Here is a 17,283-nt window from a genome sequence, read left to right as displayed (position 1 = left end):
GGCTGGGGCTGGGGCCGTTTTTTCGGGCAAAAAGCAAGGTACACCGGATCAATTGCCCTGTTCCAAAGCAGGAGCTTGCTTTTGATGGAGGGGTAGAGGGCGCTGGTATCCGGGGTTCAATTGCGGTTGAATTCCCCGCCGAGCGGGGGGCCCGGGGTGTGCGGTGTAAAGGTGAAAATGAAAATAAAAGTGAAGCGGGGAGGGAGGCGGTGCCGGGCGCGATAAATCTCCGTCATTTCTGCCGGAGGCGGAATAGCCGGGTGGGCGAGGGGGGTCCAGGGCCGGGTCCCTTCCCTGAGGCGGTGTCCGCATTCCGCGATGCTGCCGGCGGTGGCAGTCGCGGCGGTGGTGGCCGTGGCCGTGGCCGTGGCCGTGGCCGTGGCCGTCCCCGCGCTACGGCACCGCCTAGTCCGTTCCGCGCTGCGCCGCGCCGGGGGCCGGTACCGGCGGCGGCTGGAGGCTGCGGGCAGCGACGTGCGGCTGAGCCAGGAGCGGCGGCTGCGGCGCCTGCTGGGCACCGGCACCGGGACGGCCGGCGGTGAGCGCGGGGCTGCGGGAAGGGGGGCGGGAAGGGGTCGGTCCCATGGTCGCCCTTCTCAGCTTGTGCCTGTCCCGGCAGGCTCGGAGGAGTTCCAGGAGCGGCATCCCCTGGGGCAGCCCTGTCGGGACGAAGCGCCGGGGTTTCCGGTTCCCCCGCTGCGGCTCTGGGCTCTGCTCCCCGGCTCCTGGGACACCGACCCCCGGCTGCAGGTACGGGGAGCGGCGGGCGGGGTGGGCGCGGATCCCCGCAGGCTCTGCCCTCCTGACCCGACCCTCCCCCGCAGGGCTCCCTGCTTTACCTGGATGCCCTCGGCGCCGCGTTTCCACGGGCACTGGTCCGCCGGGGCACGGCCGTGCTGCACTGGAGCCCTGGCCGTCCCCGCGCCCCGGCGGGGTGGCCGCTGCCCACCCTGTACTGCACCCCGGCCGCAGCGGCCGTCCTGCCCTCGCGGGCCGCTGCGCTGCGGGTGCAGCTGCTCTTTGCCCTGCGGCAGCGTGCGCTGCGTGTGCTGGAGGCCGGGCTGGCAGCCGAGCTGCACGACGCGCTGGTGACCCTGCGCACTGAATGGCCCCGGCTGGCCCAGGAGCTGGAGCTGGGCAGGCTGAGCCTCCAGCCCGGGCTGCCCGAGGGGGTGCGGGACCAGCTGCAGGCACTGTTGACGCCTGGTGCTGCCCGGGCAGCCGAGCTCCGTGCTGAGTGTGCCCGCGGCTTCGAGGGCATCGTGTTGCGTCTGTGGCCACAGCTGGAGGTGGTGGTGGTGAGGACCATGCATGGCACGGAGCGGCTCTACTGCGACTCCCTCCGCCAGGCGGACTGCCAGGGGCTGCCCTTCTACTGCCCCTTCTACCAGGCAGCGGGAGGTGAGTGTCCTCCACGCTGGCATGTCCCCATGGTCTGCCCTGGGTGCCCACAGGGAACTGCTGCCATATGGCAGCACAGATCTCCCTGCCCCAGCAAATGCTGGTGCCTCTCTGTGCTGCATTCCCTTCCTGCGACCTGAAAACAGCTCAGTCCTGGCACCAGCAAAATTCTGCCCTTTGGAAGGGGTGAGGCTTCTGTGGGCAAGGATGAGCTGGTCTGGGGAGCTCACACTGGCACGTGCTGCCTCTGCCCAGCCCTGCTTGGTGTAAACCTGTGGCCAGCAGAGCCAGTGCCCCGATTCCTGCTGTGCCCTGACTGGGCTTTCTGCGAGTTCCTGCCCTGCCTGGCCAGCAAGGAACCACGGACGGTGCTGCTGGATGAGCTCTGGGAGGGCCGCGAGTACGGGCTGGTTGTGACAGCCCAGCCAGGAGAATACAGGTGCCTCCTCGCTGCTGTGTAGTCCTGGGGGGCTGCCTGCCCCAGCCCCACGCACCCATCTCCCCCTCACACTCCCCCTGCCCATGCAGGTGCCGTACTGGGGAGGTGCTGAAGGTGACCGGCTTCCACAAGAAATGTCCCCTGGTGGAACCTGTGCGCAGGTGGGGACACCCCATGCCTGTCCCTCACCTTAGGGAGCTGGGCCCATTTACAGGCAGGGTCTTAGCAGGAGGGTGCCAATGACCCACCCTGTGTCCCTGCGCCGCAGGGAGAGCCAGACGCTGAGCGTGCGAGGTGAGAGCATCCCTGAGGAGCAGTTCTGCCAGAGCCTGTGCCGCACCCTGAGGATGTGGCCGGGTGCTCGCCTGATTGACTACGTCTGTGTGGAGAGCAGCCTGCTGGGTGAGTTCCCCTGAGCTGTCCAAGTCCCCCTAAAAGTGTAGCTGGCACTGCATGGGGGTCTGCAGCCCTCCTGTGCTGCAGGAAGCTGGCAGCTTTAACATACTCATGGTGCTGCTCCAGGTGACTCTTCAGGGCCCTGTGCCCCCCACTACGAGGTGTTCATGGAGCTGCAGGGCCTGCGGGACCTGTCGGAGGGGCAGCGCTACAAGGTGAGCAGGACATGGACTCTGCTCTGGGTCTGTGTGGCGTGGCTGAAGGACGCTGGTATGGCAGTGTGGGACCAGCACAGGCAGCTGCCCTCTCTTTGCAGCTGGACCAGTGTCTCCAGGAGGATTTCCCCATCTACAAATCCTTCCGCTTCAAGGGCAGCATTGGGCCCCTGCGCCTGCACCTGGTGAGGCCCAGGACCTTCACCCGGCTGCGGGAAGCACTGGGCTCCCCCATGCCCATGCCCAGGGTCCTGCGTGAAGAGCAGCTGCTGTGGCTCATCCAGGGATCAGTCATCTCCTAGGGCAGCCTAGGGGCCTCAGAGCCCTTCCACCCTGGGGTTCACTCGGCATGCACCCTCTGAGGAGGGGCTGTGTCCCTGGGGTGGGAGGGTGTGGGGGCAAGGGTGCCCAGCCCAGAGGGTTTGGCTGAGTGGAGCAAATGGAGACAGTGAGCTTGACCGTGATCCGTGGCAGCAGCAGGCACCCGTGGGCACCACTCAGTGCTGCTGTGGAGATGGAGCAGGAGCTTGGGAGCCTCAGGGGGCAGTGGGATCCCGCAGCTGCAGGACCCCCTCACTCAGTGCCTTGGCAACACCTGCAGCCACAGTGGGGTGGGTTCCTGTGCCTTTCCCATTGTGCACCACAGCCCGTGGCTGATGCAGAGGGCTCAATGGAAACCTGCAGGAGCAGGAGGAGCAGAAGAGCCGTGGCTCATCACTGAGCACTGGGTCCCTGTGGCATTTTGTCCCCTGGCAGGGACACTGCGGGCAGGGCTCAGGTGGCTGGTGGTGGCGGGTGTCACAGAGCAGCCCCAGCTGGGTTTCAGTGCGTGTTCCACTGGTTTAAGAATAAGCTCCAGTAAAGGCTGCTTTTAATGTTTTAAAAACCAAATGCAAAATAAAGGAGGATTATCTTTTAAAAATAAATAAAGGACCGCACTCCGGGATTGATTTTTTAGACTATTATTTTTAATCTTAATTAAAGAGATTGCTCAAGCAATCTGCTCTGGGGGCTGAGGAGTTGCTGCTGTTCTCAGGGGTCTTGGGGAAGGGGCAGCCATGAATATTTAACCAGCTGAGCACTCTGGGGGCACCAGGCTCTTTGTGCCTTTGAGGCACATCAGGAGGGACTGGTCATTTCCCCTACTGCTCATTAAGGGTTATTTCAAGGGCTGGCGAGGGCGTGTGGGGCACCTGCTGTGCCGCAGCTGCTGCTGGTGGGCAGCCGGGCCATGGGCAGGAGATGAAGTCTTGAACAAGACTCACACAAAACAAAGCATGCCCCGGCACAACCAAGACCCTCACCAGGGGTGAACCTGTCTGAGGCCCGAGCTCCCATCCCTGCTGGAAAAACCTGGAGCAAAATTTCTGCTCCAGGTCGGGGAGAAGCTTTGCCTTGGGCTCGGAGCACCCTGAAACAAAAGCCTCGAGCCACCTGCGTGGCAGCGCCGTGCGGGGCCGGGGCTGCACGGGGCGGCTCTGCTTGCACTGCCATGCCTGGGTACCACCCCGGTGGGAGGGGAGGCTGGTGAGGTGGAACCCGCTGGGCAGGGCCAGGCTGCTGAGTGCCCGGCTGGGTTTGGATGCCAGGCTGCAGGGTGCAAGGTCGATTTGAGTGCCCGGCTGCAGGGTGCAGCTTGTTTTGGGTGCAGGCTCATTTGTGCTGCTGATACCAAGGCTAGAGGGTGCGGCTGCCCGGCTGAAGGGTGCCAGGCTGGGTTTGCGTGCCCGACTGCAGGGTGCGAGCTCGGCCGGGGTCCCACCGGGATGGGGCGGCTGCCGGGCCCGGGCGCCGCAGTTCTGGGCGGAGGCCGGGGATGCCCCGGCGGTGGAAGGTGCCGGTGCCCGGTGCCCGCCCGCGCGCCCCGCCGCTGCAGCCCGGGGCGAGGGGGCCGCGCCGTCCCCGTCCCCATCCCCGCCGCGTCCCCGCCCCCGGCCCGGCCCGTCCCCTCCTCCCGGCCGCGCCGCCTCCCGCCCGCTCCGCCACTGAGCCCGCAGCGGCGGCGGCGGCGGGCGCAGGCTCCGGGCGCCCCGGGGCCCCGCGGCGGCCGCTGCCCTGAGGCCGCGGGGGATGGCGGAGGGGCCCCGGGGCGCCCCGCCGCCGGGCTCGCCCCGCCCCGCCGCGCCTCTGCCCAACGGGCCCCGCGGCGGCGGCGGCGGCAGCCCCGGCTCGGGCTCAGGCAGCAGCAGCCGCGAGGACTCGGCGGAGCGGAGCCCCGCGCCCGCCGCGCCCCGGGCCAGCATCATGAAGGTGAGAGCCCCGCACCGGCAACGCGCCGGGCCGGCCCCCCCGCGCCCCGGGCCCGGCACCTGCGCAGCGCTGGGGTGCCGAGCCGCGTCCCCGCGCCGAGCCCCGCGTCCCCCCGCACCGCTTCTGTCCGCCTCTCCTCGCTCCCCCTGTGCCCGTGCAGCGGCTCCGAGCAGCTGCAGAGCAGCCGCATCCCCGAGTGACCGAGGGTCGCCACCTGCCCGCGATGCTGGTCACACCGGGACTGACAGGGCATCCCCGCACCCTGCCTGGACCCAGGGTCCCCAAGGGCACAATCTGGCCCTGCCCGGCTCTGTGGAGTGTCCGTGGGTCGCCCTGTCAAGTGCCATGGCCACGCTGCAGCATCACCCGCTCCTGCTCAGGACACCCCTGGGCTCCCGTGAGAAGATGCCCGCTCCCGCCCCTCGAGCAGCTTCTGCTCTCCCGTGCTCTCTCCTGACAAGCACTGAGCCTTGGGCCTGGCCTGACCAGCTTGCAGTCTGCTCCCAGCACCTGGTGTTGGTGCTGTCGGGCCGTGCTGGGGCCGGAGTCCAGGGAGGGTCTCGGGGGTCTCCCACCTGGGTGGGCAGCGGATCACACGTGTGCTTTCCTAAATGAACGCCCCTGATTGTGCTGATGCCAGCGGTACTCACTGACACAATAGGTCACGTCCGCCCGGGACTCGCCTCCCTGCTCCCGGCAGCCTATTTTAAGCTGGGATTGCTCCGGTGCTATTAATACCCCGTGAGGGGGCTGTTTCCGTGGTGCCCCAGCCCCACTCTTCCGTCCCCTGGATCCAGTTTTCTGGACAGCCGTGTCAGGACCCCGAGTTCCTGCCCGCGCCCGCCTGGGCTCTCGCTGCAAACTGTTGCGGGGGCGGCCGGGCTGTGCCCACGCGGAACCGGCACGGAGCCCTGCCGGTGCTCCCGTGCAGCCAGAGGCTGGTGCCAGTGCGCCGTCCGTGCCCGGTTTCCTTGGGGAACTTGACAGGGTCTCCTGCTCCTCCCGGGAGGGACCAGCATCCTTCCTTGCCCAGGGACCATCCGTGGGCACTGCAGGCTGGGGGTGGTGAACCTCTCGCTTGCTCCCGGGCCGGGCACATCCCTGTCACCACCTGCGTCACCACGGGATTTGGCCTCACGTGAAGGTCGGGTGGCCCAGGGCCAGCGCTGGTGGAGGAGGGTGCTGGCCCGGGGGGAGGTCAGACCCGAGCAGTGTCCCCAGCTTGTGCTGATCTGTTGTGCATCTCCGAGTCCATCCGGGGCCTGAGAAGCGGCGGAGGCACATGTGGAAAGAGCTGCTGGCTCTGTTATTTTTTGGGATTTCCAGAAAAGGCTGGAGGAGTGAATCTGAAAGTGCGACTCGCTGGTGGAGACAGGGGGCCCTGGGGCAGCGGAGTCCAGAGCTGTCCCCTGCAGTGTCCCTGTGCCCTGGCTTAGAGGACCTGCTCCCTTCTTTCTTCACCAATTGAAAGCAGAGGGGGCTGGTGGTCCTGTGGGCTGGGGGGATGCTGGAGAGGGTATTGGATCTGTTCTTCCCTGCCGCAGGAGGCGTCCCCTGAGCCCCCTTCCCATCGTGCGCCAGCCCCAGGAGCCGTGTGGTGCCTCTGCCGGGATCTGACTCCATGGCCCCTCGCCGGGGAGTGGCAGCTGGTGCCGTGGGGAGTGGATGTGTCAGTCGCTCTCTTCTTGGCAGGGAACAAACGACGGTAGAAAAGCCCTGACTGTGCCTGGTCTCCCACTGCCTCAGCTCTGGGGCTGCTGCCTGCCTGCACCCCTGCCCATGCTGCCCAGACTGGGATAGGGGTAGTGGGGAGACCCAGGACCTGGGGAATTCAGCTGCAGATGAATCACATCACAGCCAGACAGGGGGATAAAGGGAAGGGAGGAACGACTGATGAGTTCTTCTCCATCCCTTGCTTTGAGAGTGGGTTATGTGGCATGGTGGCCGTCACGTGGAGGCTGAGATTAGGGCATCAGCACTCACTAGGTCACTAATGCAGGAGATAATTGGCTGAAGAGGTGCTTAACACATGCTGCAGAGTTGGGCAGGACAGGCAGCTAGGGTGGAACGTGCCCTCTGTGTGAGCCCACGCTCACCACTGGCGTCGTGGTCGGCATCGGTGTCGTGGTCTGTGCTTTGCTCTGTGGAGCCCTGCCTACTCCCTGCCAGCTCGGTGGCACAGTGAGCAGGATCCCTGCTCCAGCTGGAGCTCTGCCCTCTGTCTGGGGGTGCTCCGTGCTGTCATGGCCATGGGTGCCGTGTCCTCCCGGCTCCATTGCTGCCTTACTCATCACCTGCCTGCGCTGCTCCTGCTGCGCCTCGCCCAGCACTTCGTGGGCTGTGCCCGGGGTTGAAGATCGCCTGGAACAGCCTGTGGAGGGGCTGCCAGAGAGCAGAGATTCTTCCCTGCCGGTGCCCAGGCTGCACTGAGGAGCGTAGTGCAGCTGCAGACGGGAAACTCCTCGCATCCCCTGCTCGCTGCTTGCCCGTGCAGAGGGAGAAGCAGAGCCTGTGTGCTGCAGGGCGCTCTTGGGTCTGTGCCACACATCGGCACCCCAAAGCGCTGCAGCGGGCACCACGTCCCCTATGTGAGCTTGGGAGGGTGGGGGTCTGCAAGGCTTTTGCCCCGAGCCGGGGTGGTCGGGGGACCAGCGGGGCTGGTGCCGGTGGGGTGTGTCTGGCTGCCTGCAGCGGGCACAGATGGAAGCAGGTCCCTGGCGCTGGGTGCACGCAGGCCCCCCGCCCGTGTTTCCTTTCCGGATGGATTTCCTGTTTTCAGCTGTGGGGCCCGGTGCGGAGCCGCACGGGGTGGGTGCGCCGGGCGGGGAGCGGGTCCGCAGAGAGGCGGGGGTCCTGCCGGGGGCAGGAGGTGCCCATCGGTGCCCATCGGCCCTCGGTGCCCATCGGCCCGCGGCGAGGTGGGGGCTGGAGCTGCCTGTCAGTGGGGCGCTCAGATTGCAGCGTGCAGGAAGCATCCGGCGTCGATTCCTTCTCCGCAGGGCTGGCCGATGGCGTGACCTGCCGCTGAGCGCCTGCCGACCCGGGATGGCTGGCACCGAGGCAGAGTCTTGGAGCTCAGCCAGCTCCCTGGAGCAATCTGGCAGCGAGAGGATGCGAACAGCCACCACATCCGAGCTCCAGGATAGTGGGATATGCCTGGCTCTAACAAGGAGCTGAGGGCTGGTGCTGGTTCCTCCTTCCCTGGGCCTTTGTGTCCCGGGCATCCTTGGAGGATTCCCCATTCCCTGAGGAAACTGTACTTCCATTTGTGCGACCTATCCTGAATGCCCTTGGCTGTGGCTGCCTGACCCCGTGGGGCAGAGCCCGACCCTCCAGGGTCAGGCACGAGATGTGCTTGCCCAGGTGCAGCCCCGTGTGGGAGCTGTGGAAGCTCTCGGGGCACTGGAGGGGGGCAACCCCTCACCTCCAACCCGAGCAGCTGAGCAGGACCTGCCTCTGACAGAGACACCACCAGATTAGAAGTGACTCACCATAATCTTGAAGAAGTGGATTAAATCTCCTCCTACTGTGCTACTTAATGAAATCCATCCCATAATACACTCCTAGCCCTGCTGTTTCCCCTTATCCCCTGCCCCTGCCAGCCCCGTGGCAGCTGGGTCCCCCCTCCCTGTAGTGAGGCAGGGCAGAGTGTGGGCATGAGGTGCTGGCAGCAAACAGCCCATGCCGTCGTGACCCCGCGCTCTGTGGGACACAGCCGTGGCCGTGGTTGTCCCCAGCATGTGGCACTGGCAGGGGCTGTCCTGCCCCACTCCTTGCAGAAGAGTGGAGGATCTCTCTTGGGCTCCCTAGGAGCAGCTCTGCTCGTGCATCACATGCCGGGTGTCTGTTTTCCTCTGGTCCCCAGGCCAAGAAGACAGGGGCTGTGCTGGGTTGCTGGCGCATGGCTGTGCCTGTGAGGGTGAGCAAGCAGTGGGGAAGGATCCAGCTCAGGGCCAGGAGCAGGAAGGAAGGAAGGAAAGCAGAGTTAAAATAAGCCAGGCAGTGAGCTGTGAGGGAAGCCAGGGCTGGAGCTGGCTCCCAGCCCCCAGAAGAGGGGTGGACTGGGGTGGACTGGAGTGGACTGGGCTTAGCGTGGTGCTGGGGCACCCTGGGGCAGTGCTATGCACTGCTTTGGGCTGGGACAGGGCGACCATGGGGCGGGAGGATGCCGGGAACTGGTGGTGCGTGTGCTGCCTGGCTGTCCCTGATGGCTCTGCCCCTTTCCCACCCTGGCAGGATGGCTCTCGGCAGCGGCCGCCCCAGAAGAAGAAGACAGTGTCCTTTAGCTCCATGCCCAATGACCGCAAGATCAACAGCACAGCTGCCTGCATCTCCCTCATGCTGGAGGGCTGTGAGCTGAAGAAGGTGCGCTCCAACTCTCGCATGTACAGCCGCTTCTTCGTGCTGGATGCCGACATGCGCTCCGTGCGCTGGGAGCCCTCCAAGAAGGACTCAGAGAAGGCCAAGATTGAGATCAAATCGGTCAAAGAGGTGCGTGTGGGCAAGAAGACACCTGTCCTGCGCAGCAACGGCCTCTCCGACCAGTTCCCGGACGAGTGTGCCTTCTCCATCATCTATGGAGACAACTATGAGTCCCTGGACCTGGTGGCCAGCTCAGCAGATGTGGTGAGTGCCTGGGTGATGGGGCTGCGCTATCTGGTGTCCTATGGGAAGCACAGCCCTGAGGCGCCTGGGACTGGCCACCCCAGCCTCCGGACGTCCTGGATCTCCTCTGTCTTCGACCTGGCTGACCTGGAGAAGTCCGGCCGCATCCCTGTGTCCCGGGCTGTGCAGCTGATCAAAGCACTCAACCCTGGCATGAAGACCTCCACCATCGAGCTGAAGTTCAAGGAGCTGCAGAAGGCCAGTGAGCGTCCTGGCATGGAGGTGGCCTGCGACCTCTTCGTGGAGGCATACTGCGAGCTCTGCACCCGCCCTGAGATCTTTTTCCTGCTGGTCCAGTTCTCCAGCAACAAGGAGTACCTGGGTGTGAAGGACCTGCTGATGTTCCTGGAGGTGGAGCAGGGCATGGAGGGGGTGACAGAGGAGAAGTGCTTGGAGATCGTCAGCAAGTATGAACCCTCCAAGGAGGGCCGGGAGAAGGGCTACCTGGCCATCGACGGCTTCACGCGTTACCTGCTCTCTGCTGACTGCTCCATCTTTGACCCGCAGCACCGCAAGGTCTGCCAGGACATGGCGCAGCCCCTCTCCCACTACTACATTAGCTCTGCCCACAGCGCCTGCCTGCTGGAGGACAACTTCTGGGGCCGCTCAGACATCAGTGGCTACATCAGTGCCCTGGGCCTGGGCTGCCGCAGCATCGAGCTGGTGCTGTGGGATGGCCCTGAAGGTGAGCCTGTGGTCTACACCAGCCCCTCGGCTGCCTCCTGTGTGCCCTTCCGTGCCGTGGTGGGGCTGATTGACCAGCATGCCTTCACTGCCTCCGCCTACCCCCTCATCCTCTGCCTGGTGGTGCGCTGCTCGGCCCCCCAGCAGCGGCTCGCTGCCCAGTGCCTGCGCAAGACGCTGGGGGAGAAGCTGTACCTGGAGCCCCCCAACCCCGTGGCGTCCTACCTGCCCTCCCCGGAGGAGCTCAAGGGCCGCATCCTCATCAAGGGCAAGAAGCTGCCGCCCACCTGCGAGGACAGCGAGGGGGAGGTGTCGGACGAGGAGGAAGGCTGGGAGCTGGCGCGGCGACTGGGCCAGGAGGACCGGGAGGCACCGGAGGGAGGTGGCCTGCGGCGGGTGCGCCTCAGCCGTGAGCTCTCGGAGCTGGTGAGCCTCTGCCAGGCAGTGCCCTTCCAGGACTTTGAGAGCTCGAGACGTGGGCAACGCTACTGGGAGATGTGCTCCTTCAGCGAGGTGGAGGCGGGACGCTTCGCCAACGAGTGTCCGGCTGAGCTGGTCAGCTACAACAAGCGGTTCCTCTCCCGCATCTACCCCAGCCCCATGCGCATCGATGCCAGCAACATGAACCCCCAGGATTTCTGGAAGTGCGGCTGCCAGATGGTGGCTATGAACTACCAGACACCGGGGCTCATGATGGACCTGAATGCGGGCTGGTTCCGGCAGAATGGGGCCTGTGGCTACGTCCTCCGCCCGGCCATCATGCGGGAGGAGGTCTCCTACTTCAGTGCCAATGCCAAGGACTCCCTGCCCGGGGTGCCTGCCCAGCTCCTACACCTCAAAGTCATCAGCGGGCAGAACCTGCCCAAGCCCAAGGGCTCGGGCGCCAAGGGGGAGGTTGTGGAGCCCTATGTCTGTGCTGAAATCCATGGCATCCCGGCCGACTGCGCCGAGCACCGCACCAAGACGGCCCTGCAGAGCGGGGACAACCCCATCTTCGACGAGAGCCTGGAGTTCCAGATCAACCTGCCGGAGCTGGCTGTCCTGCGCTTCGTTGTGCTGGACGATGACTACATTGGGGACGAGTTCATTGCCCAGTACACCATCCCCTTTGAGTGCCTGCAGCCTGGCTACCGCCACGTCCCCCTCCAGTCGCTGGCCGGGGAGCCCCTGCCCCACGCCACCCTCTTTGTGCATGTGGCCATCACTGACCGCCGTGGTGGGGGCAAGGGGCACCGCCGGGGGCTGGCAGGGCGCCGGGGCCGCCGAGTGCGGGAGTACACTTCCACCAAGGCCACTGGCATCAAAGCCATCGATGAAGTCTTCCGGACGGCCACCCAGCCGCTGCGGGAGGCCACTGACCTGCGGGAGAATGTACAGGTACGGCCTCTGCAGAGGCACCGGGAGACCTGGTTTGTTCAGGGCAGGATGGGGCTGGACTGAGAGTGGTGGGGAGCCAGGCTGTCCCCCTTTTCCTGGGGGACGTGAGCGAGGAGCCTTATCTGGAGCAGAGGGCTGTGGGAAATGGGGGTGTTCCTGTGCTTGGGGGGCTCCTGGGGGTCCTCCCAGCTGAACTCCTGACACTGGACACTGGTCTCTGCAGAATGCGTTGGTCTCCTTCAAGGAGCTGTGTGGGCTGACACCCGCTGCCAATATGAAGCAATGCATCCTGACGGTGTCCACATGGCTGCTGCACAGTGACAGCGCACCCAGCGTCACCCTCAACCTGGCAGAGCAGTACCCCCCCATGGAGGCCCAGGGCCCCATCCCCGACCTGCTGCGCAAGGTCCTCACTGCCTACGAGACGGTAAGTGCCGTCCTGACGGGGCTCAGCTCCCTGGGATCAGTGGCACTGGGACCAGCACCCAGTGGTGGTGCAGGTTTTATGGGATGAACCTGAGTAGGTTTTGTGGGATGAACCCAGGCAGGTTTTGTGGGATGGATCAGAAGGTCCAAGGATGGGGAACCCTGAACTCACTGTACCCATCCTGGGGCAGGGGAAGGTGCACGGCCAGGGGGCTGCATGAGGCCTGCCCAGGGAGGGGTCTTGCCAAGGCACAGGCTTGCCCTGATCAGTCCAACCCTCGGACACTGCAGCCCCTACCTTGTGCCTGCACTGCCTGTCCCTTGCCTTGGTCCCACCAGGTGGGAGAAATCCTATTGATAGCCACGGCCAGAGCTGCTTCCTTCTTTTGTGTTGAAGGGAACCTGGCCATTGGCCACGTGCTGGTCACACCATACCCGGTCGTGTGTGGTGAGATGGGAAGGGCCAGACCCTGGGCACCGTGCTGGTGCAGGGGGCAGCCCCTGATGAGCTCTGTCTCCCCATCCACTTGGCAAGGGGCACAGGGCCAGGGCTGCCCAGCTCCTCATGTTGCCCCTCTCCCTAGATGATCCAGACCAGCCGGACGCTGATCGAGTCTGCCGACGCGGTGTACGGGAAGCTCATCCAGGCACAGCAGGCAGGTGGGTCCTGGAGGGCAGCCCCAGCTCCACCTCAGCTCTGGCTGTGGACCTTGGCACGTCCTGGGCGGCTCAGGGCTTCCTGCACTGGGGCAGGGTGTGGGTGGGTGGGCTGCAGAGCTGTGTGGTAGGGAGCAAGCAGAGTGGGGGAGGCTGATGAGGAAGCGGGGAAGAGTCATTAGCTGTCAAACGCCAGAACATAATTAGTGCCAGAAATAACAGGCTGGGGCTGACGGCAGAAATGGCAACTGAGTGTTAAGACTTCCCAAACACATGGCAGAACCCACACAGGCAGGTGCTGCTGCTGCCTGCCCTGGTCCTCCCCGCAGGTGCCCCCACTCTGGCAGCTGCCTGGGACCTCTGGCCCCACTCCAAGCCCCAATGGCTGCATGGCCCCTGTGTTGGCTGGGACCCCACAGGGAGAGCCCCACCAGCTCCAGGGGCTTCTGTGGGCTCCCCGTGGAGCTGGGAAAGTATCAGGAGCTGGAGGGGCTTGGGAAGAAGAGGGGGCCCTGCTCTGCTGTCCCCGCCATGCCAGCCTGGCTGCCAGCAGCCGTGTTTGTTCCCTGCCTACGCGGCAGACGGAAATCTCCCCAAACTCTTGGCTCAGCTCTGCCACTGCTGCGAGCGCTGGGGGAGTGGAGCAGTGGGGCACAAGCTGCAGGGCACAGATTGGTGCCGTGCCCTCCTGCTCTGCTCTGGCTGCTGCGCTGCAGTGCTGCAGAGCAGAGGGATTCTGGGGTGTGCAGCCCCTCGGGGTGGTGGTAGGAACCAATTTGGCAGCTGCAGCCCCCGCGCCCGTGCCCTGGTGCTGCCTGTCCCTGCTTTCACCCTGGCCGCGCTGTGGACAAGCCGCTGTGGTGCCAGCACAGCCGGTTCCCGGCTGGCAGGATCTGGGGCTCCAGGGAGCTGCGGCGGGGGCGCGAGGCTGTGGGCGTGCTGATTGGCAGCGCGAGGGCGAGTGAGCTGCGTGGGAGCCCTCGCGTGGGCCCGGAGCCGCTGCTGCGTCAGGAGGGGTAAATATAGCACCCACTCACGGGGATGTCACGTGGGGCACAGGGACGGGGCCTGCAGCGATGGGGGAGTCTGGTGGCCCTGCTCTGACTCCCCCCAAGATGAGCCATGGAGTGCAAGTGTTGTGCCTCTGCCCAGGGTCTTCACTGCCCTTCCAGACCTCATGGTGTCTGGGTCCAGCACGGCCACAGGCCGCAGCTGACCACGGGGCTGGGATGTTCGGGGTTCCATTGGCCCGTCATTCGAGGCATGGAGGGTTCTTGAGGCTGCTGGGGCAGTGGGGAGCCCACCCAGCCTGCATTCCCATGGTGGGCAAAGGGTATCCCTCTGGCTTGGTCCCTGTTAGTCGTGGGTGGTGGCTGTCCTTGTGCCAACGTCCCTGCAAGCACTGAGCACCTCTCCCGTCAATGCAGGGATGGATTTCCACAAGGAGCTGCACCGCATCGAGACCAAGGAGGGGCTGAGGGGCCGCAAGCTGCAGAAGGCGCTGGAGAGCTTCGCCTGGAACATCACTGTCCTCAAGGTGAGGGGCAAGGGCTGCGCAGACACACCTGCCCTGCTCTGTCACTCTCTTCCTCCACCCTAACACCCCCACCCCGATGTCTCCTCCCCTTAGGGCCAGGCTGACCTCCTCAAGCATGCCAAGGCGGAGGCGCTGGACAACCTGTGGCAGATCCACAATGCGGGACAGTCCTGCGGCATTGGCAGGAACGGATCAGCCTCGCCGGAGCCCTCTCGGCTGCAAGCCCCGCTGGAGCCAATCCCTGAGACAGACGGAGGTGGCGACACAGCGTCCTGCTGACCCCGGTCTGGGGCTCGGGGCCCGGACTGAGCCCCCCTGGCCACAGGGGCCGGGAGCAGGGAGCCCCCAGCCTGCCTGGGAAACGTGTGTGAGGCTGGGTGCCTGTGCTCTGCCGTGTTGCGGGGCTTGCACCAGAATTCAGTGGAGAGGTAGGGGAGAGATGTCCCTGCTCCCTCTTGCCTCGCCAAGCTCCCAGAGGACTCATCCATCCCCTCCATCTGCTTCTGGAGCCAGTACTCTGCCGAGGGGCCAGTGGGGATGCTGGTAGCCCAGTGCCCATGTGCATGTACCCCCAGCCTGCTGTGGCAGATGCCACTTGGAAAAGCAGCCCCAGGTCTGGGCTCCTGCCCGCCCTCTCCAGGGCTGCAGGTTTGGCCTTCACCAGCCCTGGGGAAAACCTTGCTGGCAGAAGGATCCTGGCTGCTCCTGTCACCTCCACAGCATCCCTGGGGTCCCCACTATGCAGAGGGGCTGGGAGGCTCTCTGGTGCAGCAGATGTAGGGCCAGCAGATATGAACAGCATCCCTGAACAGCAGATGTGGCTTCTGGCATCAGGGGAATGTTTGGGTTCATCCCCCAGGGCAAGGGCGTTCAGCACAAGCAAGGGCTGGAGGTGGTCTGGAGTGTTACAAAGAGTGCAAGACCCTCCCTGGTGCCCTGTGGCTCCCTCTGTTCCAGGCACAGGACCAGGATGGGACTGTGTCACCAAAGGGGATGGAGGGTGGCACCGGGTACGGGACCCTGGTGGCACTATCCCTCCCTGGCACCAGCCAAGCGCAGGCTGACGGCTCCCCACGTCAGTCAGGGAGCTATACAGCTGCTGGCACCCCTTTGTTCGGGGGGTTAATTAGCCTAATGGGGCTCTGAGCAGCGGCCCCGCACACTGCGCTGCTGTCGGAGCCGGCCAGCGCTGACCTTCAGCCCCTTTGTGCCAGCCCAGCAGCGCGGCCGTGGGCAATTATGGCCTCATTAGTGCCAGGCACCCCGTCCAGTGAGTACCCTCACAATGGGGAGCTGCAAATGAGGGGAAAGGCCTGGACGGTCTCCGGGCTACCGGCCACAGCGCTCCCACGTCTCCCAGACACCAGTTGCTCCCGCTGCCCCGGCGGTATTTTTGGCAGCACTATTGTGCTGGCCCCTATAAAGTGGCAGTGGCAGTGCAGGGTGCTGTGCTGCCAGCTGCCCGATGGGACATGCCCCAGAGCCGCTCGGCCACCTGAAGACCCCAGGAAGGATGGAGGCGCCCAACACCAAGGTGGGGCTGGGGTGCTGCAGCCCCTAGGGACAAGAGAACAGCCATGGGTGGGAGGTCAGAATGTTGGGCTGGGGGTGTGGGAGGGCCTGGCCGGTTTCTTGGGAAGCTCTGAGTGTGCAGCAAATCTCGGGACTCTCTGACTGTAGCCAGGAGTTGATGAGGGAACTGCCTGGGAGGGAGCTGGGCACGCAATGCCTGCAGCATAGGTGCTTTCACTGCTTGTCCTGTGGCACTGGACAGAGAGAGGAGGGTGTTTGCCACAGCTGCTGTGTGCTGGAGCAGGGCAGGGGTGTGGTGAGGACACCCACATCTGGCTGCTGGCTGGGACACAGGTGAGGGTGCTAGCTGTGCCCCAGGGCAGCGAAGGGTGAGGTTCCGGGTACACCTCGGGTGTGGGGCTGGGCCCCTGCAGCAACAACCAGGGCAGGGTGGGGTTGAAACACCAGTGAGCACAGCAGAGGGGACAGTCCTGGGGCTGGGCAGTACCCCCCTCTCTGCCCTGTCGCTAACGCTGCCCGTTGGTCCGGCAGCCCCGGCGAGCTGCCTGCCTCCTGCTCCTGCTCCTGCTCTGCTCCCTGGCTGCTGCCCGGCAGAGCCTGCCCCACTGCTGCCGGCAGAAGACCTGCCCCTGCCGTGTCTACGACCTCCTGCACGGCATGGGCAACCACGCTGCTGGCATCCTCACACTGGGCAAGAGGAAGAGCGTCCCCCTGGCCTTCCAGAGCCGGCTCTACCGCCTGCTCCATGGCTCCGGCAACCACGCTGCGGGCATCCTCACAATGGGCAAGCGGGGGCAGCACTCTGGCACCGTCTGCCACGACACGTTGGGCTGCCCTGCGGGCACGGTCGCCCAGCCGACAGCGGTGCCGCGAGGTGCTGCCACCAGCCCTGACGGCGCCAGGGAGTGCCAGGGACACTCAGGGAAGGACCTGAGCACGAGCCAGGCCCAGGGAGCTGCAAGGAGCTTTTACTGAATGGGATGGGGGCAGCGGGACCGAGAGAGGATCCCCGGCAGGATGGACTCCGGGGACACACAGCCGGAGCTCAGTGTAAATAGCACTTTTAGATACCTCCTCCCAGCCCTGGCCCTGGCCCAGCCTGCTCAGGGCACCGCGGGCACCGCGGCCTTTTACAATAAATGGTAGCCTGATGTCAGCCGGCTCTGTTGTGTCTCTGGGGAGGGGTCGGGCGGGGGCAGCTCGGTGCGGGGCAGCTGCCGGGGCAAGCGCCTTCCTCCGCGGGGCTGGGACTGGGCTCATCTGCGGCGCCTGCACTGGGGCGTGCGCGGGACCGGCTGCCTGGTGCTCTACCAGCACAGAGGTCAGCCGAGGTGCGGCGCGTCCCGCTCCTCCTGCAGCTCCCGTGGGCCCGAGAGCGCCGGGGGCGAGCGGCTCCCGTGGCCCAGCGGGTCCCGGTGCCTCCCGGTACCGCGGCTCCCGCGCCGAGCGGGTCCCGGTGCCTCCCGGTACCGCGGCTCCAGCGGCCCAGCGGGTCCCGGTGCCTCCCGGTACCGCGGCTCCAGCGCCGAGCGGGTCCCGGTGCCTCCCGGTACCGCGGCTCCCGCGGCCCAGCGGGTCCCGGTGCCTCCCGGTACCGCGGCTCCAGCGCCGAGCGGGTCCCGGCGCCACCAACCCAGAGCCCCCCCTGGCCGGATCGCCCTACCCGCGGGCGGGAGACGGTGCTCGACGGCGCCGAGGCCCCT

At 65.6% G+C, this 17,283-nt stretch overlaps 4 protein-coding genes across 4 annotated transcripts in view; 3 read left to right on the top strand and 1 right to left on the bottom strand.

The window, feature by feature from the left end:
* The window catches only part of ODAD4 (outer dynein arm docking complex subunit 4), a 241,591-nt gene that overhangs the window by 73,985 nt on the left and 150,323 nt on the right, over window positions 1–17,283 (bottom strand). The gene's annotated exons all lie outside the window — the stretch shown is intronic.
* GHDC (GH3 domain containing) lies at window positions 189–3,401 on the top strand. Its single transcript, XM_068212337.1, has 8 exons — window positions 189–538; window positions 620–750; window positions 825–1,401; window positions 1,657–1,840; window positions 1,930–2,001; window positions 2,109–2,242; window positions 2,363–2,451; window positions 2,553–3,401. Exons 1-8 carry the CDS (start codon window positions 319–321, stop codon window positions 2,751–2,753), a joined length of 1,608 nt encoding a protein of 535 aa, XP_068068438.1. The 5' UTR covers window positions 189–318; the 3' UTR covers window positions 2,754–3,401.
* Window positions 4,501–16,736, top strand: LOC137486812 (inactive phospholipase C-like protein 2). Its single transcript, XM_068212314.1, has 6 exons — window positions 4,501–4,701; window positions 8,938–11,427; window positions 11,651–11,854; window positions 12,438–12,513; window positions 13,938–14,047; window positions 14,141–16,736. Exons 1-6 carry the CDS (start codon window positions 4,522–4,524, stop codon window positions 14,324–14,326), a joined length of 3,246 nt encoding a protein of 1,081 aa, XP_068068415.1. The 5' UTR covers window positions 4,501–4,521; the 3' UTR covers window positions 14,327–16,736.
* Window positions 16,091–16,736, top strand: HCRT (hypocretin neuropeptide precursor; the record flags this gene model as incomplete). Its single annotated transcript, XM_068212696.1, has 1 exon — window positions 16,091–16,736. A coding segment is annotated over one exon (465 nt), but the record flags the coding sequence as incomplete, so codon positions are not given.

This window comes from Anomalospiza imberbis, chromosome 22 (assembly GCF_031753505.1).
Source record: "Anomalospiza imberbis isolate Cuckoo-Finch-1a 21T00152 chromosome 22, ASM3175350v1, whole genome shotgun sequence".
NCBI lineage: Eukaryota > Metazoa > Chordata > Aves > Passeriformes > Viduidae > Anomalospiza > Anomalospiza imberbis.
Note: the sequence above shows the minus strand (reverse complement) of the source record. Positions and strands in the feature narration are given on the sequence as shown.

Coding starts and splice junctions, on each gene's coding strand:
- LOC137486812 (XM_068212314.1), top strand. CDS start 4,522: ATGGCGGAGGGGCCCCGGGGCGCCCCGCCGCCGGGCTCGCCCCGCCCC. Junction 11,855..12,437: donor TCCTCACTGCCTACGAGACG/GTAAGTGCCGTC, acceptor CCCTCTCCCTAG/ATGATCCAGACCAGCCGGAC. Junction 12,514..13,937: donor CATCCAGGCACAGCAGGCAG/GTGGGTCCTGGA, acceptor CCGTCAATGCAG/GGATGGATTTCCACAAGGAG.
- GHDC (XM_068212337.1), top strand. CDS start 319: ATGCTGCCGGCGGTGGCAGTCGCGGCGGTGGTGGCCGTGGCCGTGGCC. Junction 1,402..1,656: donor CTTCTACCAGGCAGCGGGAG/GTGAGTGTCCTC, acceptor GCCTCTGCCCAG/CCCTGCTTGGTGTAAACCTG. Junction 2,452..2,552: donor CGGAGGGGCAGCGCTACAAG/GTGAGCAGGACA, acceptor CTCTCTTTGCAG/CTGGACCAGTGTCTCCAGGA.